The sequence below is a fragment of the Ranitomeya imitator genome, chromosome 10 (assembly GCF_032444005.1).
Source record: "Ranitomeya imitator isolate aRanImi1 chromosome 10, aRanImi1.pri, whole genome shotgun sequence".
Lineage (NCBI taxonomy): Eukaryota > Metazoa > Chordata > Amphibia > Anura > Dendrobatidae > Ranitomeya > Ranitomeya imitator.
The window spans coordinates 97,237,390-97,263,120 of record NC_091291.1 but is presented as its reverse complement, the minus strand read 5'-3'; the positions used below and the strand labels follow the sequence as shown (position 1 = coordinate 97,263,120).

The 25,731-nt window shown below is 45.1% G+C and overlaps 1 protein-coding gene across 4 annotated transcripts in view; it reads right to left on the bottom strand.

The window, feature by feature from the left end:
* Nucleotides 1-25,731, bottom strand: part of TP73 (tumor protein p73) — a 134,843-nt gene that overhangs the window by 10,957 nt on the left and 98,155 nt on the right. For 3 of the 4 annotated variants that reach the window (XM_069741683.1, XM_069741686.1, XM_069741685.1), the window contains 8 exons: nt 23,916-24,102; nt 21,368-21,483; nt 18,038-18,147; nt 15,932-16,080; nt 15,449-15,540; nt 10,893-11,017; nt 9,556-9,707; nt 9,314-9,446 (listed from right to left, as the gene is read on the bottom strand). In XM_069741683.1, the coding sequence (XP_069597784.1) occupies nt 9,314-9,446; nt 9,556-9,707; nt 10,893-11,017; nt 15,449-15,540; nt 15,932-16,080; nt 18,038-18,147; nt 21,368-21,483; nt 23,916-24,102 (1,064 nt within the window). The remainder of the gene's footprint in view (nt 1-9,313; nt 9,447-9,555; nt 9,708-10,892; nt 11,018-15,448; nt 15,541-15,931; nt 16,081-18,037; nt 18,148-21,367; nt 21,484-23,915; nt 24,103-25,731) is intronic. The other variant, XM_069741684.1, reaches the window with a different exon arrangement.

The window sequence follows — 25,731 nt, the reverse complement described above, 5'->3', positions numbered from 1 at the left end:
GGACTGTGCGGCCCTCCAAAGAAATGCCACCCCACACTATTACTGACCCACTGCCAAACCCGTCATGCTGAAGCATGTTGCAGGCAGCAGATTTGTTGTGAATTCTGTGGCAGAGCTCCCTCCTGTGGTCACAAGTGGTACTTCGGCTGATTCTGTGAGCTTCCGTTGGTGGAGGAAAGTGGTACTGCGGCTTCTGAGTTTCCTTCCTCAGGTGATGTGGTGAAGTCGTTAGGTGCTGCTCTATTTAACTCCACCTAGTGCTTTTATCCTGGCCTCCAGTCAATGTTCTAGTATTGGACCTGTTTCCTCCTGGATCGTTCCTGTGGCCTGCTGCTCTGCATAGCTAAGTTCTGCTTTGCTATTTTGTTTGCTGTTTTTTTCTGTCCAGCTTGTCTATTTGTTTTTTCCTGCTTGCTGGAAGCTCTGGGACGCAGAGGGTGTACCTCCGTGCCGTTAGTTCGGTACGGATGGTCTCTTTGCCCCCTTTGCGTGGTTTTTGTAGGGTTTTGTGTTGACCGCAAAGTTACCTTTCCTATCCTCGCTCTGTTCAGAAAGTCGGGCCTCACTTTGCTAAATCTATTTCATCTCTACGTTTGTCTTTTCATCTTAACTCACAGTCATATGTAGGGGCTGCCTTTTCCTTTGGGGTATTTCTCTAAGGCAAGGTAGGCTTATTTTCTATCTTCAGGCTAGCTAGTTTCTCAGGCTGTGCCGAGTTGCATAGGGAGCGTTAGGCGCCATCCACGGCTGCCTCTAGTGTGGTTGGAGAGGATTAGGGATTGCGGTCAGCAGAGTTCCCACGTCTCAGAGCTCGTTCTATGTTTTTGGGTTATTGTCAGGTCACTGTATGTGCTCTGACCTCTATGTCCATTGTGGTACTGAATTACCTTATCATAATAGTACTGGAGGCCCAAAGTACTAATGATTCTCAATAGAGGGAAAAAAGAAGTTCTGAGACCATTTTTTTTCTCTGCACTGTTTTGCCTTTTTTTTCCCCTCCCCTAGACATTTGGGTGGTTCAGGACACAGGTGTAGCGATGGACATTAAAGGTCGGTCTTCATGTGTGGATCAGCTCACGGCAAGAGTACAAAATATTCAAGACTTTGTGGTTCAGAATTCTATGTTAGAACCGAGAATTCCTATTCCTGATTTGTTTTTTGGAGATAGAACTAAATTTCTGAGTTTCAAAAACAATTGTAAACTATTTCTGGCTTTGAAACCTCGCTCCTCTGGTGACCCAGTTCAACAAGTTAGGATCATTATTTCTTTTTTACGTGGCGACCCTCAGGAATGGGCATTTTCTCTTGCGTCAGGAGATCCTGCATTAAGTAATATTGATGCGTTTTTCCTGGCGCTCGGATTGCTGTACGATGAGCCTAATTCAGTGGATCAGGCAGAGAAGAATTTGCTGGCTCTGTGTCAGGGTCAGGATGAGATAGAGGTATATTGTCAGAAATTTAGAAAGTGGTCCGTACTCACTCAGTGGAATGAAGGGGCGCTCGCAGCTATTTTCAGAAAAGGTCTCTCTGAAGCCCTTAAGGATGTCATGGTGGGATTTCCTATGCCTGCTGGTCTGAATGAGTCTATGTCTTTGGCCATTCAGATCGGTCGACGCTTGCGCGAGCGTAAATCTGTGAACCATTTGGCGGTATTACCTGAGCTTAAACCTGAGCCTATGCAGTGCGATAGGACTTTGAACAGAGTTGAACGGCAAGAACACAGACGTCTGAATGGGCTGTGTTTCTACTGTGGTGATTCCACTCATGCTATCTCTGATTGTCCTAAGCGCACTAAGCGGTTCGCTAGGTCTGCCACCATTGGTATGGTACAGTCAAAATTTCTTCTGTCCGTTACCTTGATCTGCTCTTTGTCATCGTATTCTGTCATGGCATTTGTGGATTCAGGCGCTGCCCTGAATTTGATGGACTTGGAGTATGCTAGGCGTTGTGGGTTTTTCTTGGAGCCCTTGCAGTGTCCTATTCCATTGAGAGGAATTGATGCTACGCCTTTGGCCAAGAATAAGCCTCAGTACTGGACCCAGCTGACCATGTGCATGGCTCCTGCACATCAGGAGGTTATTCGCTTCCTGGTGTTGCATAATCTGCATGATGTGGTCGTGTTGGGGTTGCCATGGCTACAAGTCCATAATCCAGTATTAGATTGGAAATCTATGTCTGTGTCCAGCTGGGGTTGTCAGGGGGTACATGGTGATGTCCCATTTCTGACTATTTCGTCATCCACCCCTTCTGAGGTTCCAGAGTTCTTGTCTGATTACCGGGATGTATTTGATGAGCCCAAGTCCGATACCCTACCTCCGCATAGGGATTGTGATTGTGCTATCGATTTGATTCCTGGTAGTAAATTCCCAAAAGGTCGACTGTTTAATTTATCTGTGCCTGAGCACGCCGCTATGCGGAGTTATGTGAAGGAGTCCTTGGAGAAGGGGCATATTCGCCCGTCATCGTCGCCATTAGGAGCAGGGTTCTTTTTTGTAGCCAAGAAGGATGGTTCACTGAGACCTTGTATAGATTACCGCCTTCTAAATAAGATCACGGTTAAATTTCAGTACCCCTTGCCGTTGTTATCTGATTTGTTTGCTCGGATTAAGGGGGCTAGTTGGTTCACCAAGATAGATCTTCGTGGTGCGTATAATCTTGTGCGTATTAAGCGAGGCGATGAATGGAAAACTGCATTTAATACGCCCGAGGGCCATTTTGAGTATCTAGTAATGCCATTCGGACTTGCCAATGCTCCATCAGTGTTTCAGTCCTTTATGCATGACATCTTCCGAGAGTACCTGGATAAATTCCTGATTGTGTACTTGGATGACATTTTGATCTTCTCGGATGATTGGGAGTCGCATGTGAAGCAGGTCAGAACGGTGTTTCAGGTCCTGCGTGCTAATTCTTTGTTTGTGAAGGGATCAAAGTGTCTCTTTGGTGTTCAGAAGGTTTAATTTTTGGGGTTCATCTTTTCCCCTTCTACTATCGAGATGGACCCTGTTAAGGTCCAAGCCATCCATGATTGGACTCAGCCGACATCTCTGAAAAGTCTGCAAAAGTTCCTGGGCTTTGCTAATTTTTATCGTCGCTTCATCTGCAATTTTTCTAGTATTGCTAAACCATTGACCGATTTGACCAAGAAGGGTGCTGATGTGGTCAATTGGTCTTCTGCTGCTGTGGAAGCTTTTCAAGAGTTGAAGCGTCGTTTTTCTTCTGCCCCTGTGTTGTGTCAACCAGATGTTTCGCTTCCATTCCAGGTCGAGGTTGATGCTTCTGAGATTGGAGCAGGGGCTGTTTTGTCGCAGAGAAGTTCTGATTGCTCGGTGATGAAACCATGCGCCTTCTTTTCCAGGAAGTTTTCGCCTGCTGAGCGAAATTATGATGTGGGCAATCGAGAGTTGCTGGCCATGAAGTGGGCATTCGAGGAGTGGCGTCATTGGCTTGAAGGAGCTAAGCATCGCGTGGTGGTCTTGACTGATCATAAGAACTTGACTTATCTCGAGTCTGCCAAGCGGTTGAATCCTAGACAGGCTCGTTGGTCGTTGTTTTTTGCCCGTTTTGACTTTGTGATTTCGTACCTTCCGGGCTCTAAAAATGTGAAGGCGGATGCTCTGTCTAGGAGTTTTGTGCCCGACTCTCCGGGTTTATCTGAGCCGGCGGGTATCCTCAAAGAGGGAGTAATTGTGTCTGCCATCTCCCCTGATTTGCGGCGGGTGCTGCAAAAATTTCAGGCTAATAAACCTGATCGTTGCCCAGCGGAGAAACTGTTTGTCCCTGATAGGTGGACGAATAAAGTTATCTCTGAGGTTCATTGTTCGGTGTTGGCTGGTCATCCTGGAATCTTTGGTACCAGAGAGTTAGTGGCTAGATCCTTTTGGTGGCCATCTCTGTTGCGGGATGTGCGTACTTTTGTGCAGTCCTGTGGGATTTGTGCTCGGGCTAAGCCCTGCTGTTCTCGTGCCAGTGGGTTGCTTTTGCCCTTGCCGGTCCCGAAGAGGCCTTGGACACATATCTCTATGGATTTTATTTCAGATCTTCCCATCTCTCAAAAGATGTCAGTCATTTGGGTGGTCTGTGATCGCTTCTCTAAGATGGTCCATTTGGTAGCCTTGTCTAAATTACCTTCCTCCTCTGATTTGGTGCCATTGTTCTTCCAGCATGTGGTTCGTTTACATGGCATTCCAGAGAATATCGTTTCTGACAGAGGTTCCCAGTTTGTTTCGAGGTTTTGGCGAGCCTTTTGTGGTAGGATGGGCATTGACTTGTCTTTTTCCTCGGCTTTCCATCCTCAGACTAATGGCCAGACCGAACGAACCAATCAGACCTTGGAAACATATCTGAGATGCTTTGTTTCTGCTGATCAGGATGACTGGGTGTCCTTTTTGCCTTTGGCTGAGTTCGCCCTTAATAATCGGGCCAGCTCGGCTACCTTGGTTTCGCCGTTTTTCTGCAACTCTGGGTTCCATCCTCGTTTCTCTTCAGGGCAGGTTGAGTCTTCGGACTGTCCTGGTGTGGATACTGTGGTGGACAGGTTGCAGCAGATTTGGACTCATGTAGTTGACAATTTGACCTTGTCCCAGGAAAAGGCTCAACGTTTCGCTAATCGCAGACGCTGTGTGGGTCCCCGAATTCGTGTTGGGGATTTGGTTTGGTTATCTTCTCGTCATATTCCTATGAAGGTTTCCTCTCCTAAGTTTAAACCTCGTTTCATTGGTCCGTATAGGATTTCTGAGGTTCTTAATCCTGTGTCTTTTCGTCTGACCCTTCCAGATTCTTTTTCCATACATAACGTATTCTATAGGTCATCGTTGCGGAGATACGTGGCACCTATGGTTCCATCTGTTGACCCTCCTGCCCCGGTTTTGGTGGAGGGGGAGTTGGAGTATATTGTGGAGAAGATTTTGGATTCTCGTGTTTCAAGACGGAAACTCCAGTATCTGGTTAAGTGGAAGGGTTATGCTCAGGAAGATAATTCCTGGGTCTTTGCCTCTGATGTCCATGCTCCCGATCTTGTTCGTGCCTTTTATATGGCTCATCCTGGTCGTCCTGGGGGCTCTGGTGAGGGTTCGGTGACCCCTCCTCAAGGGGGGGGGGTACTGTTGTGAATTCTGTGGCAGAGCTCCCTCCTGTGGTCACAAGTGGTACTTCGGCTGATTCTCTCTGTGAGCTTCCGTTGGTGGAGGAAAGTGGTACTGCGGCTTCTGAGTTTCCTTCCTCAGGTGATGTGGTGAAGTCGTTAGGTGCTGCTCTATTTAACTCCACCTAGTGCTTTTATCCTGGCCTCCAGTCAATGTTCTAGTATTGGACCTGTTTCCTCCTGGATCGTTCCTGTGGCCTGCTGCTCTGCATAGCTAAGTTCTGCTTTGCTATTTTGTTTGCTGTTTTTTTCTGTCCAGCTTGTCTATTTGTTTTTTCCTGCTTGCTGGAAGCTCTGGGACGCAGAGGGTGTACCTCCGTGCCGTTAGTTCGGTACGGAGGGTCTTTTTGCCCCCTTTGCGTGGTTTTTGTAGGGTTTTGTGTTGACCGCAAAGTTACCTTTCCTATCCTCGCTCTGTTCAGAAAGTCGGGCCTCACTTTGCTAAATCTATTTCATCTCTACGTTTGTCTTTTCATCTTAACTCACAGTCATTATATGTAGGGGCTGCCTTTTCCTTTGGGGTATTTCTCTAAGGCAAGGTAGGCTTATTTTCTATCTTCAGGCTAGCTAGTTTCTCAGGCTGTGCCGAGTTGCATAGGGAGCGTTAGGCGCAATCCACGGCTGCCTCTAGTGTGGTTGGAGAGGATTAGGGATTGCGGTCAGCAGAGTTCCCACGTCTCAGAGCTCGTTCTATGTTTTTGGGTTATTGTCAGGTCACTGTATGTGCTCTGACCTCTATGTCCATTGTGGTACTGAATTACCTTATCATAACACAGATTGCTCTCCACGGCGTCTCCAGACTCTGTCACGTCTGTCATATGTGCTCAGTGTGAACCTGTTTTCATCTGTGAAGAGCACAGTGCACCAGTGGTGAATTTGCCAATCCTGGTGTTCTGTGGCAAATGCCAAGCGTCCTGCACGGTGTTGGGTTGTGAGCACAACCCCCATCTGTGGATGTGGGGCACTCAGACCAACCTCTTGGAGTCGGTTTCTAACCGTTTGCGCAGACACATGCACATTTGTGGCCTGCTGGAGGTCATTTTGCAGGGCTCTGGCAGTGCTCCTGTTCCTCCTTACACAAAGGCTGAGGTAGCAGTTCTGCTGTGTTGTTGCCCTCCTATGGGCCCCTCCACATCTCCTGGTGTACTGGCCTGTCTCCTGGTAGCGCCTCCAGCCTCTGGACACTATGCTGACAGACACAGCAAACATTCTTGCCGCAGCTTGCATTGATGTGCCATCCTGGATGAGCTGCACTACCTGAGCCACTTGTGTGGGTTGTAGAGTCCGTCTCATGCTACCACAAGTGTGAAAGCCCAACCCACATTCAAAAGTGACCAAAACATCAGCAAGAAAGCATTGGTACTGAGATGTGGTCTGTGGTCCTTACCTGGAGAACCACTGCTTTATTGAGTGTGTCTTGATAATTGCCAATAATTTCCATCTGTTGTCTATTCCATTTGCACAACAGCTTGTGAAATTGATTGTCAATCAGTGCTGCTTCCTAAGTGGACAGTTTGATTTCACAAGAGATTGATTTACTTGGCGTTATATTCTGTTGTTTAAGTGTTCCCTTTATTTTTCTGAGCAGTGTATATACAGTTTGTGTGTGTATGTATGTATATATATATATATATATATATATATATATATATATATATATATATATATATAGACACAGTATGCAAATATCTATTGTATATACAAATGTCCTATTCAGTGTGTAGATTTTAAGTACCGTATATACTCGAGTATAAGCCGAGATTTTCAGCCCAAATTTTTGGGCTGAAAGTGCCCCTCTCGGCTTATACTCGAGTCAAGCTGGGTGGCAGGGTCGGCGGGTGAGGGGGAGAGGGCGCTGAGGTATACTCACCTAGTCCCAGCGATCCTGGCGCTCCCCCTGCCGTCCCACGGGCTTCTGTGCTGCAGCTTCTTCCCCTCTTCAGCCGTCACGTGGGACCGCTCATTAGAGAAATGAATAGGCGGCTCCACCTCCCATAGGGGTGGAGCCGCGTATTCATTTCTCTAATCAGCGGTAACGGTGACCGCTGATAGAGGAAGAAGCTGCGGCACCGAAGACCAGCTGTGACAGGCAGAGGGAGCCGGACGTCGGGAGCAGGTAAGTATGTAATATTCACCTGTCCGCGTTCCAGCCGCCGGGCGCCGCTCCATCTTCCCGGCGTCTCTGCGCTCTGACTGTTCAGGTCAGAGGACGCAATGACGCATATAGTGTGCGCGGCGCCCTCTGCCTGATCAGTCAGTGCAGAGACGCCGGGACCGGACGCTGGGAGCTGCAAGCAAGAGAGGTGAGTATGTGTTTTTTTGTTTTTTTTATTATTACAGCAGCGGCAGCGGCACAGATTTATGTGGAGCATCTATGGGGAAATATGAACGGTGCAGAGCACTATATGGGGCACAGCTATGGGACAATAATGAACGGTGCCGAGCACAGTATGGGGCACAGATATGGGACAAAATGAACGGTGCAGAGCACAGTATGGGGCACAATGAACGGTGCAGAGCACAGTATGGGGCACAGCTATGGGACAAAATGAACGGTGCAGAGCATTGTATATGGGGCACAGATATGGGGCAATAATGAACGGTGCCGAGCACAGTATGGGGCACAGCTATGGGACAAAATGAACGGTGCAGAGCACAGCATGGGGCACAGATATGGGGCAGTATGAACGGTGCAGAGCATTGTATATGGGGCAGTATGAACGGTGCAGAGCATTGTATATGGGGCACAGATATGGGACAAAATGAACAGTGCAGAGCACTATATGGGGCACAGCTATGGGGAAATATGAACGGTGCAGAGCACTATATGGCACAGCTATGGGGAAATAATGATCTATTTTTGAAATTAACCGGTAAATGCTGCATTTCCACCCTAGGCTTATACTCGAGTCAATAAGTTTTCCCAAAATTAGGGGGGTCGGCTTATACTCGGGTCGGCTTATACTCGAGTATATACGGTAATCGGTCGGCAATGAAGTTATCACACGTAGTGAATCTGTATTTTGTGATACTGTAAATAGGTGTTTCCATTACTGGGGAAACTTCTGCCGGTCACACATTTCCCTTGCAGCGCCCTCTACTGGGGAAAAGGGATCTTTTTGGCTATATCTTACTCTCCCATTGATCTAAGGGACCAGACTATCCGCAGACGTCACTCATCCCCTGGAGATGCAGATTTACTACAATGACTGTGTTTTTTTTAAGGTTATGTGCACACGTTGCGGATTCTCTGCGGATTCTTTTGCAGTGCAGAAACGCTGCAGATCCGCAATTGATTTACAGTACAATGTAAATCAATGAGAGAGAAAAAAGCTGTGCACACTTTGCGGATAATTCGCTGCGGAAACGCTGCGGTTTAAAAGAAGTAGCATGTCACTTCTTTTTGTGAATCTGCAGCGTTTTTGTACCCATTCCATTATAGAAAACCGCAAGGGTAAAAAACGCAGCAAATCCGCAAGAAAACCGCAACAAAAAACTCTGCGGATCCGCACAAAAAAACGCGACAAATCCGCAGGTGCGTTTTCTGCCAGGAGAGGCAGAATCCGCACCAGAAATTCCTAAGCCCAATCCGCAACGTGTGCACATAGTCTAAGACTTCAGCACTTTAAGAAATTTGTATGACCTCCCCAGCCTAAAGATGTTTATCTCTGGTTTCCATGTTGCTTTCTTCTTTTAGAATCACAAAATATTAGAGTTGGAAGGGACCTCAAGGATCATCGTGTCCAACCTCCTGCTCAATACATGAATCATTTTCCTCATCTATATTTTTAGATGAAAAATTTACAAAAAAAAAATGGTACTACGAAGTAGGAGCAATAACGTTAAAAAGGACTAGACGAAGCTGTCCTCCGACGATTCCTGTGTTGGTAAATATTCTAATTCCCTATAAAATAACAATTCTGGAGCACCATTTTATTCTTGTTCCTCTGTTATTCCTCTTGGAAATGTATGAGTAAGTTAACAATTGCCTTGTATTATTCTCATCGGTGTCCCATGAGTGTTGATACTTTTCGAACTTTATGTTGTAGGTAGTTTACCACCTGTTCTGCGCTACATGACCATGATTGGGGCAGGTTAGTTCACAGAGGATGCATCTACATTAGATCCATGCAAAGTACGGGTGACAACCATTGTAAATAATAACAGGAGTACCTGACAAGGCTGGGGTCAGCATTATAGGGCGGTGGGGGAGTGCAGTGTGACCCCGACACCATAGACTGGGAAGAGTGAGCGCCGTTCATCTCCCCATTTGGTTGCATGGAGTGGTTGTTCAGCATTCCAGAGCCTGGAAACGGAGGAGGAAAGCAGAGGATTTCATGACCTTGATGACAATAATAATGGTAGTAATAGTATGCAGACCCTGCCTAGTAGAAGGGTTTGGATAATAATCTTACCCATGGGCATCATCCCTGGTGCAGGGTTTGCGCCGTGCTGGTTGGGCTGCCCCACTAGCTGGTTGACGGATGGCAGCTTGTTGATCCCTCCGTGGACTTTATTCATTGGAGACATGACCGGACCGTAGGACGACTGTGATTGCAGGTGGGCACTGGGAAGGAACATATGCCGTTACTACAGGGTATACAGAAATGTCCTGTATGTCAGAAGATGTAATGTATCACTTTACCACTGAGCAAACATGGAGGTGATGGCAGAAAAAACTAAAAAATGTGACCTCTTTGCTGGTGTGGGATCCTATCATTGCACTTCACCATCATGGGACCTGGAGGACCAGTGCTTGGAGCCCATCTTCCCCAGGTCCATACTTTATTTGTGCACAGGGTCACACAATTCAGGATCCGTTCTTAACCTGTTTTGCGCTAAGTTTAGTATCAGGAAACCTGAAACTTGCACAAAGAACGCTCTCATGAGCCTCTATGGCCAAGCAGAGGCCAAATATGTCTCCCTGTGGTCTCTGCCTGGTTCTTACACGTTACTATACAGCAAAAAAGGTACAGAGCAGCGCAGAGGACTTCATTGTTCCATTCTGCAAGTTCCAGTATAAATTGTTAAATGGATAATGGATGGATAGATATCAGTGTATCAGTCACCTGCTACATGGATGCTTCATAAGATGTGTCATGGAATTTAATGACTTTTCTATTAAACAGATACCATTGTAGCCTATGGATGACAGGTGCCACTTATAGACTTCAGTCTCAGCTTTATCCTGTTGATGATGGTGTCTGATCTGCCGGCAGCGTGTTAGTTGATTAGATTGATCTACATGTTTGTGGGAAAAGATTCAGTAAAACTTGTATTTTATTCAGTGAAATCCCTGGTGTTACATGGATATGAGTCCAGTGGGCGGTCCTACTAGCGATTGACAGTCTGTCTTGTATGATAGTGCATGCAAAGACAGCTGTCAATCACTAGTAGGACCATCCACTGGACTCATACACAAGCATCAGGAATGTCACTGAATGAAATACAAGTTATAGTGAATCTTTTACAACAAACCCATATATCATTCTGCTCAGCTTCTCCTCTATACCGTGCTGTCCAGAGATCGGATGGCATGTCTAACATGTCAGGTTCCCATTAACGTACATGTTGGGAGCTTTTTCCAGTGTATACTTTAAATGGAGTTAAAAAAAGATGATTTGAAAATGGTCTTAAACAACAGGAGATTGGTCCAGGCTGAGCAGGAGCCCCCCACTAGTGCAAAGACATTAGCGGGCACAAAGGCCGGTCAGTCCGCCCATCCTACATCCATGATAAGTATTTGTCTTACTGTCTCTGGAGCAGCTGCTGCTGTTGCTGTCGGTAGGAGTCCACTAACTGCTGCGGCACCAACTCCACTAGCTCCAGACTCTCCTTTATCTTCATTAAGATTTCAAAGTTCTCCCGGCCACGAACCTGAAACAAAAGAATCTGGTCAGGACAACAACACAGGGGCGGACATAAGAAAAATCACAGGAAAAAAAGCAGGAGTGGTCATGATGTAGATACGTATGGCTATAACACATTTTACTGTTCTGTCATATATATTGTGTGTCCTTACATATAGTGTGCTTTACTAACGTGTGTGCAGTATTATGCCTTCATTGACATACAGTTGTGTGAGAAACTGTTTGCCCCTTCCTAATTTCCTATTTTTTTGCACGTTTGTCACACTTGTTGTATGTTGTAGATAATCTTTATTTTTAATAATCTTTATTTTTATATAGCGCTAACATATTCCGCAGCGCTTTACATTTTGCACACATTATCACTGTCCCCGATGGGGCTCACAATCTAAATTCCCTATCAGTATGTCTTTGGAATGTGGGAGGAAACCGGAGTGCCCGGAGGAAACCCACGCAAACACAAACTCTTTGCAGATGTTGTCCTTGGTGGGGTTCGAACCCAGGACTCCAGCGCTGCAAGGCAGCAGTGCTATCCACTGCGCCACCGTGCCGCCTGTAGATCAAAACGAATGTAAATATTAGACAAAGATAACACAAGTAATCACAAAATACAGTTTTTAAATGAAGGTCTTTATTATTAAGGGAAAAATCCCAAACTACAGGGCCCTGTGTGAAAAAGTGATTGCCCCCTAAACCTAATAACTGTTTGGGCCACCCTTAGCAGCAACAACTGCAACCAAGCATTTGCGATAACTTGCAATGAGTCTTTTACAAAGCTCTGAAGGGATTTTGGCCCACTCATCTTTGCAGAATTGTTGTAATTCAGCCACATTGAAGGCGTGAACCGCCTTTTTAAGGTCAGGCCACAGGATCTCAATCGGATTAAGGTCAGGACTTTGACTTGGCCACTCCAAAGTCGTAATTTTGTTTTTCTTAAGCCATTCAGAGGCGGACTTGCTGGTTGGTTTTGGATCATTGTCCTGTTGCATAACCCAAGTGCGCTTCAGCTTGAGGTCGCTAACAGATGGCCAGACATTTTCTTCAAGATTTTTTGGTAGACAGCAGAATTCATGGTTCCATTTACCACAGCAAGTCTTCCAGGTCCTGAAACAGCAAAACAACCCCAGACCATCACACTACCACCACCATATTTTACTGTTGGTATGATGTTCCTTTTCTGAAATGCTGTGTTACTTCTAAGCCATATGTAATGGGACATACACCTTCCAAAAAGTTCAACTTTTGCCTTGTCAGTCCACAGAGTATTCTCCCAAAAGTCTTGGGGATCATCAAGATGTTTTCTGGCAAAACTGAGATGAGCCTTTATGTTCTTATTGCTCAGCAGTGGTTTTCGTCTTGAAACTGCCATGCAGGCCTTTTTCTGCCCAGTCTTTCTTATAGTGGAGTCTTGAACACTGACCGTAACTGAGGCAAGCGAGGCCTGCAGTTCTTTGGATGTTGTTGTGGGGTCTTTTGTGACCTCTTGGAAGAGTCGATGCTGTGCTTTTGGGGTAATTTTGTTGTCCGGAAACTCCTGGGAAGGTTCACCACTGTTCCATGTTGTCTCCATTTGTGGATAATGGCTCTCACTGTGGTTCACTGGAGTCTCAAAGCTATAGGAATGACTTTATAATCTTTTCCAGACTGATAGATCTCAATTACTTTGTTTCTCATTTGTTCCACAATTTGTTTGGATCACAGCATGAGGTCTAGCTTTTAAGGAACTTTTAGGCTGTGTGCACACGTTCTGAATTTTTCGAGACTTTTCGCTATAAAAACGAAGATAAAACCACGAAAAAAACCCATCCATTAAGCATCCTATTAATAGAATGCAATCCGCAATTTGTGTGCATATGTTGCGTTTTTTTCCGCGATAAAAACGCATCGCAGAAAAATACGCAGCATGTTCATTAATTTTGCTGATTTTTCGCGGATTTCACGCTGTTTAATGCATTGGGAAGCTCCGGAAAAAAAACATGAAAAATCCGCACAAAAAAAGCGAGAAAAACTCGCAAAAAATGCATGTGGATTTCCTGCGGAAAAAGTCCGGTTTTGTTCAGGAAATTTCTGCAAATAATCCTGAAGTGTGCACATAGCCTAAGGCTATGTGCACACATATAATGGTCCACTGCGGATTTTTCCACAGCAGATTTGATATACCTGCAGGGCAAAAGCGCTGCGTTTTTGCTGCAGATTTATCTCGGATTTACCGCGGTTTTTCAACTGCGGTTTTCTATAGGAGCAGCTGTAAAACTGCGGAATCTGCAGAAAGAAGTGACACGCTGCAGAATGTAAACCGCTGCGTTTCCGCGCGTTTTTTTCCGCAGCATGTGCACAGCGTTTTTTGTTTCCCATAGGTTTACATTGTAATGTAAACTCATGGGAAACTGCTGCGGACCCGCAGCTGCGGAAACGCTGCTGATCCGCAGCGTTTTCCGCATCGTGTGCACATACTCTAAGTCTACTTCACTTTGTCAGGCAAGTCCTATTTAAGTGATTTCTTTCTTGAGAACAGGTGAATCAGGCCTGGTTGTGGCTAGGGAATTTGAACTCCACTTCCAAATGATGTGATAAACCACAGTTAATTTATGTTTTAAGGGGGTAATCACTTTTTTTCACACTGGGCCCTGTAGATCTGGATTTACTTTTCTCTTAATAATAAAGACCTTCATTTAAAAAAATGCATTTTGTGTTTTCTTGTGTTAACTTAGTCTTATATTTAAATTTGGTGATCTGAAACATTTATAGTAGTATGCCTTTACTGAAGTGTATATAATGGTATGTCTTTATAGACATATATTTTTATATATTTATAAATGTAGTGGTATTCTTTTAATGACGTGTACAATGGGGAAAATAAGTATTTGATACACTGCCGATTGTGCAAATTTTCCCATCTACAAAAGAATTAATGTAATTTTTACAGGTACACTTCAACTGTGAGAGACAGAATCTAAAAATAAAAAAACAGAATATCACACTTCATGATTTTATATTATTAAATTGCATTAAATTGCATGAATTCTGGCTCTCACAGACCTATTAGTTTTTTTTTTTAAGAAGCCTCCTGTCCCACACTGAATCACACTCCAACCTCTCCACCATGGCCAAGACCAAAGACCTGCCTAAGGACACCAGGGACAAAAGTGAAGACCTGCACAAGGCTGGGATGGGCTACAGGGCAATAGATAAGCAGCTTGGTGAGAAGACAACAACTGTTAGGGCAATTATTAGAAAATGGAAGAAACACAAGATGACTCAGTCTTTCTCTGTCTGGGGCTCCATGCAAGATCTCTCCTCGTGGGGTAAGGATGATTCTGAGAAATGTCAGGAATCAGTCCAAAACTACACAGGAGGACCTGGTCAATGACCTGTAAAAAACTGGGAACACAGTCTCAAACATTACCGTTAGTAACACACTACGCCGTCATAGATAAAAAATCCTGCAGGGCACGCAGAATTACCCTGCTCACGCCAGCACATTTCCAGGCCTTTTGAAGTATGTCAGTCACCATCTGGATGATCCACAGGAGGAAGTGGAGGTCATGCAGTCAGATGAGACCAAAATAGTACTTTTTGATATCAACTCGCCGTGTTTGAAGGAAGAAGGAGGATGATTATAACTCCAAGAACATCGTCCTAACCATGAAGCATGGTGGGAGAAACAGCATACTTTAGAGGATTGAGGATGCTTTTCTGCAAAGGGCACAGGACGACTGCACCATATTGAAGAGAGGATGGATTAGGTCATGTATCGCAAGATTTTTGCCAACAATCTTTTTCCCTCAGACCATTGAAGATGGGTCGTGGCTGATTATTTCAGCTTGACCATGACCCAAAACACACAGCCAGGGTAACTAAGGAGTGCCTCTGTAAGAAACATTTAAAGGTCTTGGAGTGACCTAGTCAATTTCCAGACCTATACCCAATTGAAAATCATTGGAAGAGCTGAAACTCCATGTTGTCCAGCTACAGCCCCGAAACCTGAAAGATCTGGAGATCTGAATGGAGGAGTGGGCCAAAATCCCTGCTGCAGTGTGTGCAAACTTGGTCAAGAACTGCAGGAAATGTCTGACCTCTGTAATTGCAAACAAAGGGTTTAAGTTCTGTTTTTCAATCGTATCAAATACTTTTTTCATACAATAAAATCCAAATTAATTATGTAAAAATCATATGATGAGATTTTATTTTTTATTTTTAGAATCTCACAGTTGCAGTGTACCTACGATAACAATTACAGACCTCTCCATTCTTTGTAGGTGGGAAAACTTGTAAAATCAATAGCGTATCAAATATTTTCCCCACTGTATGTGGTAGAATGCTTTTACTGACGTATGTGATACTATTCGTTTTCTGACATATATTTGATAGTTTGCCGTTGCTGACATGTATATTTAGTAGCATGCCTTTTCTGACATGTATACAGTGCGCCTTTACTCACCGGGACATAGTAGATATCCTCTTCCCCATGGCGTCTTTTCTTGATATTTGGCCCCACAGCCAGCACTCCTTGGGGACTCTGCTTACACGACACTGATAAAAAAGGATCCATTTAATGACAAAGCCATAGACATTTGGGAAAATGAATGGAAATTTGGGAAAGTGTGGACAGAAAAGAAATTCTATATGTTACACTAAATAATGTTCAAAAATAGGTTGTGAGATAAACTATATGCAATGCACTGATACTTTGTTATACGCCCAGTTCAGGGTCAGACAAGGCAGAGCGTAACCCAGGCATTGCTATTCTATGTTCAGCGAATGAGAGATACAAATAAATGGACTGAAGTATAAGACATCATTTTATGGCTGATTCATAACATCAGAGTGAGATCTATAAATGTGTAATACTGATACGGAACTCTAGAGGGCAGCGGAGAAAGCGTGCAGTTAGATTGGATGGAATGAAATATACTTATCGTACACTCACTGCGCTTGTTGGCATTGCCATTTTTGGCCGCTGTTTCATTCAAAGCTGCCTGTTCTCGGAAATGATCTTCATCTGCCTTTCTGTCCCTTCCAGGACAAGCACAAATCCGACCTTCAAATGATCTTCTGCCCAGAACTTGTCCACTGCAAAATAATGCAGATCTTAAAGGAATATTATCATATTATTAAATAGCTTTAATTAGACAGCACGAAAATAAGCAAGTTTGTAATTGACTTGCTTTTTCTATCTGCTGTCATTTTCCTGCTGTGAGAGATTTTATCCTACATAATGTTAAGCTAGTTTCCATGGAGTTTGGCTACCCAGATCCTGATCCAGAGTGTGGAGTGGTTACACTCCTTGAGGCGTTAACTCCTAATGTCCCAGCCAATTATTTTCAGTCTACAGCAGTTATCTGCTCATTTCCTCATTCTCCCTCTCAGCTCCTGACAAGCTGCTGTTGTCCGGTTTTGCTCAGGAAATTTCTGCAAGAAATCCTGAACCTGTGCACATAGCCCAAGACTTATGAGAAAAAATAAATATACAAACTTAACTATTTATATAGTTATTAGTGATGAGCGAATATACTCGTTGCTCGGGTTTTCCTGAGCACGCTCGGGTGGTCTCCGAGTATTTGTTAGGGTTCGGAGATTGTTTTCATCACCTCATCTTCATGATTTACAGCTATTAGCCAGGGTGAGTACATGTGGGGATTCCCTATACCAGGCAACCCCCACATGTACTCAGCCTGGCTAGTAGCTGTAAATCATTCAGATGAGGCGATGAAAACTTAATCTCCGAACACTAACAAATAACTCGGAGGTCACCCGAGCGTGCTGGGGAAAACCTGAGCAACGAGTATACTCGCTCATCACTAGTAGATAGATACTGGACGTGATCTAGACAAAGGGTTCTTAGGCTATGTGCACACGCTGCAGATCCACAGTGGATTTGCTGCTGCAGATTAGCAGCAGTTTTCCATGCGTTTACAGTACCATATAAACCTATGGAAAACAAAATCCGCAGTGCACATCCTGCGGAAAAAAACACGTGGAAAACGTAGCGCTGTTTATTCCGCAGCATGTCCATTCTTTGTGCGGATTCCGCGATGGTTTACACCTGCTCCTCAATAGGAATCCGCAGGTGTAAAACTGCAGGTGAAATCTGCATTAAAAAAACGCGGTAATTCCGCAGGAAATCTGCAGTGCGGATTTACCATAATCAGTCTGGAAAAATCTGCAGAGTATTCCGCAGGGTGTGCACGTGGCCTTCGATTCCCTGGTGATCCCGCCAATGGTATCCTTGCCTTGCCAGGGTGTTAGCAAGGGGTCTAATTTATGTTTTTAGGCATTAGGGTTTTCTAGGGTCTTCCATGATGAGGGCGCGGGGGACACATGCATTATTCTTGGGATTCCGAGGTTCTTTTTCTCTATATTTCTGTCCAATCCCTATTTATATTGCATTGCAGTATACAGTACATTTATTTTTTTCACACCGCTCTCACTCTATTGGATTTTTTATTTCATGCTCTTTTTTTGGTACTGTGGTTTTATTTTTCTATTAAGGTTTTTCAATAAATTCTATATTCTTTAAGTGGAGATCTTCTTTACATGTCATCCCAAAATAGTGCCTGTAAAAACGTCCGTTCACCCTTCAAAAAAACAAGCCCTCGTACTTCTTCCTCGACAGAAAACAAAGTTATAGGTCTTAGAAAATTATGATATAAACCAAATGTATTTGAAGTTATGAATTTTTAAAAGCTGTAAAATACATAAAAATAACGATACAAGTTTGGCATCGCCATAATTGTGTGACCTGGAGAATCATCACCGCTTCATTTTTACCATCCTATAAAGTAAACTGTTCGACAGCTGCAACACACGCAGGGATCTCCCGTTTGTTGGGCAATTTCTGCATGTGTTGTGGCCATTGGACAGCCGCGAGACATGCAGCCGCGGGGACTTGAACATATTTTTTGAGCACGCCCAAGACATTCTGCTAGCACCCGAGCATGCTCAGATAACACCTTATCCCAGCACGATCGCTCATCACTAGTGGCTGCATTCAGTGTGCCCTGACATGAATATACAGAAGGTCACTTACTCTCTGGTCTCCAGAGTGATAATTATCAGGATGGGTCTCCTGTTCATTCCTCCGACACAACTGCTGTTACACATGAAATTGTAGAGAATTGTGGTAAACTCGGTGCCAACCTAGAAGATCCAGAAAAAAAAACTAGTTCACTACAACAATCAACCTAGCTCCATAGAAGTAAATGTGCCTACAATATGGGATATTCCGATTTCTCTATATAATAGATAGTTATAAAGTATCCGCAATGTTTTCTGCTTCAGAGGAAATTAATTTCATATTAAAAAGTCCAATAAAGCCTGAAATATTGCAGCTTCCATTTTAAAATATACTTTTTTTCTACGCCCTTTTTGTGTCTTCCCCAGCACTACTGGTAAGCTGCGCTATTGTGGGAAGTCCGCTGGCTTTGTCTTGTGATCCTTTTCTGCTTACAAATCCTAAAAACCTCCAGCATGCCCTCTCTGTGTTTTTACACCTCATCCAGTTCATCTCTTTCCCCCATCTAGCAGTTTAAAAAATCCCCAGTAAGTTCCAAGTCAGTCTCCTTCTCCCTCTGGCAGCTAAATAAAGGTGATTTAAGAGTATAGTGAGCGATTAAACACCAATCTTCAGCGATGCATGGCAAAAAGGTAGCCGTCATATAGAAGCTTCCCAGAAGAAAAGTAAATCCTCAAGGAAGCATCACGTAGGACGTGAAAAAGACGTAGGTTATATGTTGCTTGCCTTTACTACCCATCCGGTATATGACACTATAAAGAAGATTCGGTGAGTGCAGCAATTTATTTTTTTCTACAAAGTTCCTACACTGTGTGCAGAATTATTAGGCAAGTCGTATTTTAGAGGATTATTTTTATTATTGATCAACAACTATGTTCTCAATCAGCCTAAAAGACTCATAAATATCAAAGCTTAATATTTTTGGAAGTTGGAGTGGTTTTTTTTAGATTTGGCTATCTTAGGAGGATATCTGTTTGTGCAGGTAACTATTACTGTGCAGAATTATTAGGCAGCTTCATAAAAAACAAATATATTCCCATCTCACTTGTTTATTTTCACCAGGTAAACCAATATAACTGCGCAAAATTTAGAAATAAACATTTCTGACATGCAAAAACAAAACCCCAAAAAATGAGTGACCAATATAGCCGCCTTTCTTTATGATGACACTCAGCAGCCTTCATCCATAGATTCGGTCAGTTGCTTGATCTGTTTACAATCAACATTGCGTGCAGCGGCCACCACAGCCTCCAGACACTGTTCCGAGAGGTGGACTGTTTTCCCTCCCTGTAGATCTCACATTTTATGAGAGACCACAGGTTCTCTATGGGGTTCAGATGAGGTGAACAAGGGGGCCATGTCATTATTTGTTCTTCTTTGAGACCTTTACTGGCCAGCCACGCTGTGGAGTAGTTGGAGGCCTGTGATGGAGCATTGTCCTGCATGAAAATCATGTTTTTCTTCCTTCTTCCTGTACCACTGCTTGAAGAATTTGTCTTCCGGAAACTGGCAGTATATCTGGGAGTTGAGCTTCACTCCATCCTCAACCCGAAAAGGTCCCACAAGTTCATCTTTGATGATCCCAGCCCATACCAGTACCCCACCTCCACCTTACTGGGGTCTGAGTCGGAGTGGAGCTCTCTGCCCTTTACTGATCCAGCCTCTGGCCCGTCCATCTGGCCCATCAAGAGTCACTCTCATTTCATCAGCCCATAAAACCTTTGAAAAGTCAGTCTTAAGATATTTCTTGGCCCAGTCTTGACGTTTTATCTTATGTTTCTTGTTCAGAGGTGGTCGTTTTTCAGCCTTCCTTACCTTGGCCATGTCCCTGAGTAGCGCACACCTTGTGCTTTTTGTTACCCCAGTAACGTTGCAGCTCTGAAATATGGCAAAACTGGTGGCGAATTACATCTTGGCAGCTTCACACTTGATTTTCCTCAATTCATGGGCAGTTATTTTGTTCCTTTTTTGCCCAACACGCTTCTTGCGACCCTGTTGGCTATTTGCCATGAAACGCTTGATTGTTCGGTGATCACGCTTCAAAAGTTTGGTAATTTCAAGACTGCTGCATCCCTCTGCAAAACATCTCACAATTTTGGACTTTTCCGAGCCGTCAAATCTCTCTTCTGACCCATTTTGCCAAAGGAAAGGAAGTTGCTTAATAATTAAGCACACCTTATATATGGTCTTGATGTCAGTAGACAACACCCCTCCTCATTACAGAGATGCACATCACATGATTTACTTAATTGGTAGTTGGCTCTCAAGCCTGAACAGCTTGGAGTAGGACAACATGTATAAAAAGTATCATGTGATACAAAAAAATACAACTTGCCTAATAATTCTGCACACAGTGTAGTAAGTTTACAGTCAGTGTCCTTCCCCTTCTGGAAGGTATAAGTAGTATAGAGTCTGTAAAATTCCCAAGTCAGTCTCCTTCCCCCTCTGGAAGGTATAAGTAGTATAGCATCTTGTAAGTTCCCAAGTCAGGCACCTTCCTCCTCTGGAAGGTATAAGGCTGTCCTCACACTAGCAGTATTTGGTCAGTATTTTACATCAGTATTTGTAAGCCAAAACCAGGAGTGGGACAAATAGAGGGAAAGTATAATAGAAACATATGCACCACTTCTGCATTTATCACCCACTCCTGGTTTTGGGTTGCAAATACTGATGTAAAATACTGACCAAATACTGCTAGTGTGACGGCAGCCTAAGTAGTATAGCATCTTGTAAGTTCCCAAGTCAGTCTCCTTCCCCCTCTGGAAGGTATAAGTAGTATAGCGTTTTGGAAGCTCCCAAGTCACTCTCCTTCACCCTCTGGAAGGTATACGTAGTATATTATCTTGTAAGTTCCCAAGTCAGTCTCCTTCCTTCTCTGGCAGCCATAAATATAGTCCACAGTAAGTACTCCTGCAGATAGTGACATAATATCATGGAGTTGCAAGCAGTAAAAATAACTAATATTTGCTTGTCCTGCATAATTTACATAAGGAGGAGAAGTTGTGTTATTACTTGCAGTTAATAAAACCTCTGCTGTAATAAAAGCAGAAACCTTCATGGTTTCCCCCCTGGGATAATCTGTCCTGGTGACATGATGGTCGCACAGGTGACATTACAGTACAGATGCTACAGATCTGTCTTGCAGCAGCACGTCCAGGACAGAATTGTAAGAGTTAACAATGAAGGGTGCTATTCATTGACAGCAAACCGAGATCTGGGATAAAAACTGATCACAGAAAGTATAGTGGAAAATAGCAGAACTTTTCATCATACAAAAATATTTATCGGACTACCGCTTTAACTTAAGAGATGTATAGCAGCAATCACAGGCAGTGGTGGAATTACCTGTGGAGGCTCATAAGGCACCATTACACTCTGTCTACCAGTCACAGTGTCATCTACATACTGGGACAGGTTATTGCCCTCCACGCGGATTAAGTGGCTGGCTGGTGCTGCTTGGCCTGAGGAAAAAAAAGAAAAAGTATGAATTAATTCAGTAACCACTAGGGGGCACTGCAGAGTCCAACTATTCTAAGGACAGGTTGAACTTGATGGCACCTTTTAATTTTGGAAACTTAGTAACTATGTAATCATCACATTAACCTAAATATGGCGCTGACGAGCCGCACCTTCTAGATCAAAGCCTACAAAGCTTAACGAGGGTGTCCATTGTTAGAAAAAGCGGTTTGTTGTTTTACATACCCAGCGACCTTCGTGCTCATGTGTGGCGGGTGTTGCAGCTCGCTGCCATGTAAGCAAGTCGTTTTTTTTTTTTTTTTAAAGTGAAATAAATAACAGACCCTATTTTCTAATCCTGGACAACCCTGTCAGTTATAATGAAACATTCTGCAGCTTTGCAGGTCGGTGTCATGTAAGGCTCTGTTCACATCATGTTCTGGAAACTTTTTTGTGGCTCTAAGGCCGGTTTCACACGTCCAGATAATTCCAGTACCGGAAAAAATCGGTACCGGAATTATCCATGTCCGTGTGCCCCTATGTTTCTGTGGCACATCAGTGTGGCACACGTGTGCCGCCCGTGTGCCCACTGGGTACCACACGCACCGTGCTGGGTACCACACGTACCACCATCTGGTGCTGAAGCCGCGATTCATATCTTCCCTGCAGCAGCGTTTGCTGTAGAGAAGATATGAATAATAGTGTTTAAAATAAAGATCTATGTGCCCCCCGCCCTCCCACCCCCTGTGCGCCCTCCCACCCCCTGTGCGCCCTCCCACCCCCGCTGTTCTGAAAATACTCACCCACCTCCCTCGTTGGCTGTCGCTGCTTCCTCTCCTGGCCGCACCTTCTCCTGTATGCGGTCACGTGGGGCCGCCGATTATAGTAATGAATATGCGGCTCCACCCCTATGGGAGGTGGAGCCGCATATTCATTACTGTAAATGAGCGGCCCCACATGACCACATACAGGAGAAGGTGCGGCCAGGACAGGAAGCAGCGCCGGCGAGGGAACGAGCCGGGTGAGTATTTTCAGAACAGCGGGGGGGCGCACAGGGGGTGGGTGTGGTACACGTGTGCCACACTGATGTGCCACAGAAACGTAGGGGCACACGGACACGGATAATTCCGGTACCGATTTTTTCCGGTACCGGAATTATCTGGACGTGTGAAACCGGCCTAAGACCGTGCCGAGCTTCTTCCCCTGGAACCTAAACTCCAATCTGCTCAGTGTTTTTCCAAATCAATCACAAATGATAAAATACTATGTAATCAATAATGGAGTCCGCCACCATGAGGAGAAATACGTCTCCACATACACGGCGCAGCTTCCCGGGTGTCTGCTGCTACGCACTGTAGACACGTCAGAGGAGGGGATCAGTAGGGATTAGTGCCCGCTCATTCCTAAATCCAGGAGGTCAGTGGAGTTCTGTACCGCTACTGAGCCCCCTGTGCAGCAGTACTGAGCCCCCTGTGCAGCGGTACTGAGCCCCCTGTGCACCGGCACTGAGCCTCCTCTGCACTGTACTGAGCCCCCTCTGCACCGGTACTGAGCCCCCTGTGCACCGGCACTGAGCCTCCTCTGCACCGTACTGAGCCCCCTCTGCACCGGTACTGAGCCCCCTGTGCACCGGTACTGAGCCCCCTGTGCATCGGCACTGAGCCCCCTCTGCACCGTACTGAGCCCCCTCTGCACCGGTACTGAGCCCCCTGTGCACCGGTACTGAGCCCCCTGTGCACCGGCACTGAGCCCCCTCTGCACCGGTACTGAGCCCCCTGTGCAGCGGTACTGAGCCCCCTGTGCAGCGGTACTGAGCCCCCTCTGCGCCGGTACTGAGCCCCCTCTGCGCCGGTACTGAGCCCCCTCTGCGCCGGTACTGAGCCCCCTCTGCGCCGTACTGAGCCCCCTCTGCGCCGGTACTGAGCCCCCTGTGCAGCGGTACTGAGCCCCCTCTGCGCCGGTACTGAGCCCCCTCTGCGCCGGTACTGAGCCCCCTCTGCGCCGGTACTGAGCCCCCTCTGCACCGTACTGAGCCCCCTCTGCGCCGGTACTGAGCCCCCTGTGCAGCGGTACTGAGCCCCCTCTGCAGCGGTACTGAGCCCCCTCTGCGCCGGTACTGAGCCCCCTCTGCACCGGTACTGAGCCCCCTGTGCACCGGCACTGAGCCTCCTCTGCACCGTACTGAGCCCCCTCTGCGCCGGTACTGAGCCCCCTGTGCACCACTACTGAGCCCCCTCTGCACCGGTACTGAGCCTCCTGTGCACCACTACTGAGCCCCCTCTGCGCCGGTACTGAGCCTCCTGTGCACCTGTACTGAGCCCCCTCTGCTCAGACTTTTCCAGCCTTGTAAATCCCTTTGTTTTTGGAATTGCGGTGGTCCCGTTCATAGTCTCACACATCCCCATTGTTCTGCTTTTTAACGCAAGGTCCCTCTTACCATCATTAAAGTCTCGTCCAAGCTCATGGTTGGGGCAGCGTTTTACCACTTCCGTCACATGCTCTGCTTTCTTGTAGACCGGCATGGCCCGGATGACTGTGCCAGGTGGAGGTGGGCCGGATACTTTGATTTGGATTGGACACGTCTTAGCGATCTGGCAGTAGAGTTTCTTCAACAAGGGCGAGTACTGAAAGAGACAGAAAGCAGTCAGACATAAGGGACATAATGGAAGGTCGTCATTCCGGAGAGTTGTGCTCAGAAGGTGCCTAATTATACTTTATATATTTACAGGTCATAGTATGGTTTCTACATTGCAGCAGCCTGACACTTGGCACATTATTTCCCCAAAACGTCAACTTTCTCTTTATCGATATCAGTTATCCGCTAAGCACAATCATATGACAGCTAAGCTCCTGCCACTATATGAAAACTGGCAGCTGGAAGTGGTGCATCATGGGATGTAACAAAATAAAAAATAAAAAAATATAGTGATTTAGGCTAGGTTCATATTGCGTTAGTGCAACCCGTTTAGCGCTAGCGGGTTGCGCTAACTCAATGTTTTTAATGGGGCCGCGTCCCGGGGTCGCGGTAACGTCCCCGCTCTCGCAGATCCCCGAGCATTAATTTCGCCGTGCAACGCTGTCCGTTAGCGCTTTCCCATTAACGCAATGGGAACCAAGCCTTACATGGAATCTGTCACCAAGTTTTTAACACCTAATCTGAAAACAGCATAATGTAGAGACAGAGACGCTGATTCCAGTGATGTGTCAGTTACTGGGATATTTTCTGCAATTGTGATTAAAATCACAGTTTTATCATCAGGAGAGTATCACTAGAGGAATAGTGAACCTGCTGCCATGTTGTCCTTCTTATTAATGAGCTTTGTATAACCACGCCCCCACCACTGATTGGCAGCTTTCTGCTTATGCAAAGTGTACACAAAAAGCATCCAATCAGTGGTGTGGGCAGGGTTATGCAGAGCTCAGCATACAGAGAACTGGTAGATATGCAGTGATTTTATTAAAACTGCAGTAAGCAACCCAGCAAGCTATACATCGCTGGAATCAGGGTCTCTGTCCCTACATCATGCTGCTTGCAATTGGGTTAGCACAAACCTGGTGATAGAATTCCTTTAATAATTTCCAGGCAGGCCTGGAAGAGACTACGACACCAATCAATTAAGACTGGGGCTTTGCAACCTGAATGTGCCTGAATTTGAAGCATTCAACGCCACCAGAAATGTACTCCAGTCATTGATTCTCATAATTTTTCGCCACATTTCTGACATAGTGTGATTAATTTGTCTGACGTGCTTGGCCACGCTTCATCCCCTTTCCCACTCAAGTACCTCACACTTTAAAAATAAAAAGTTGTTGCAAATGTCCAGGTTGTTAAAAAAAAAACAGCAAAATTCTGCAACATTTCAAGAAGTTTTTATCCCAGAACTCTAGCGAACACTGCTTAATGAATTGGGGTCTATGGCAGCAAAATCAGACTACACATGGTTTGTTTGTAGTCTGTAACCATGGAGACAGATCGCTCTGCCTAGGAGCTCCTGCTGGTGTGTGTTTTTTTTTTAAACAAAGACTATTAATTTATTTTTTTTATTATTTTATATTCATTGGAACAATAGAAGCAATTGGCTGTAAGAATGGACATTTATAAAGCAAACTTCTATTTTAAATACCAGTGACCCCAAGATGGCACCAGTCTTAGCTCTGACTGCAGATGGGGTTTGGTTTAGTCTGAGCCATGTTTTTTTTTACTCCTTACAGTTTTACGATATATGTGAAATGCTGAGAATTGCATATGAATA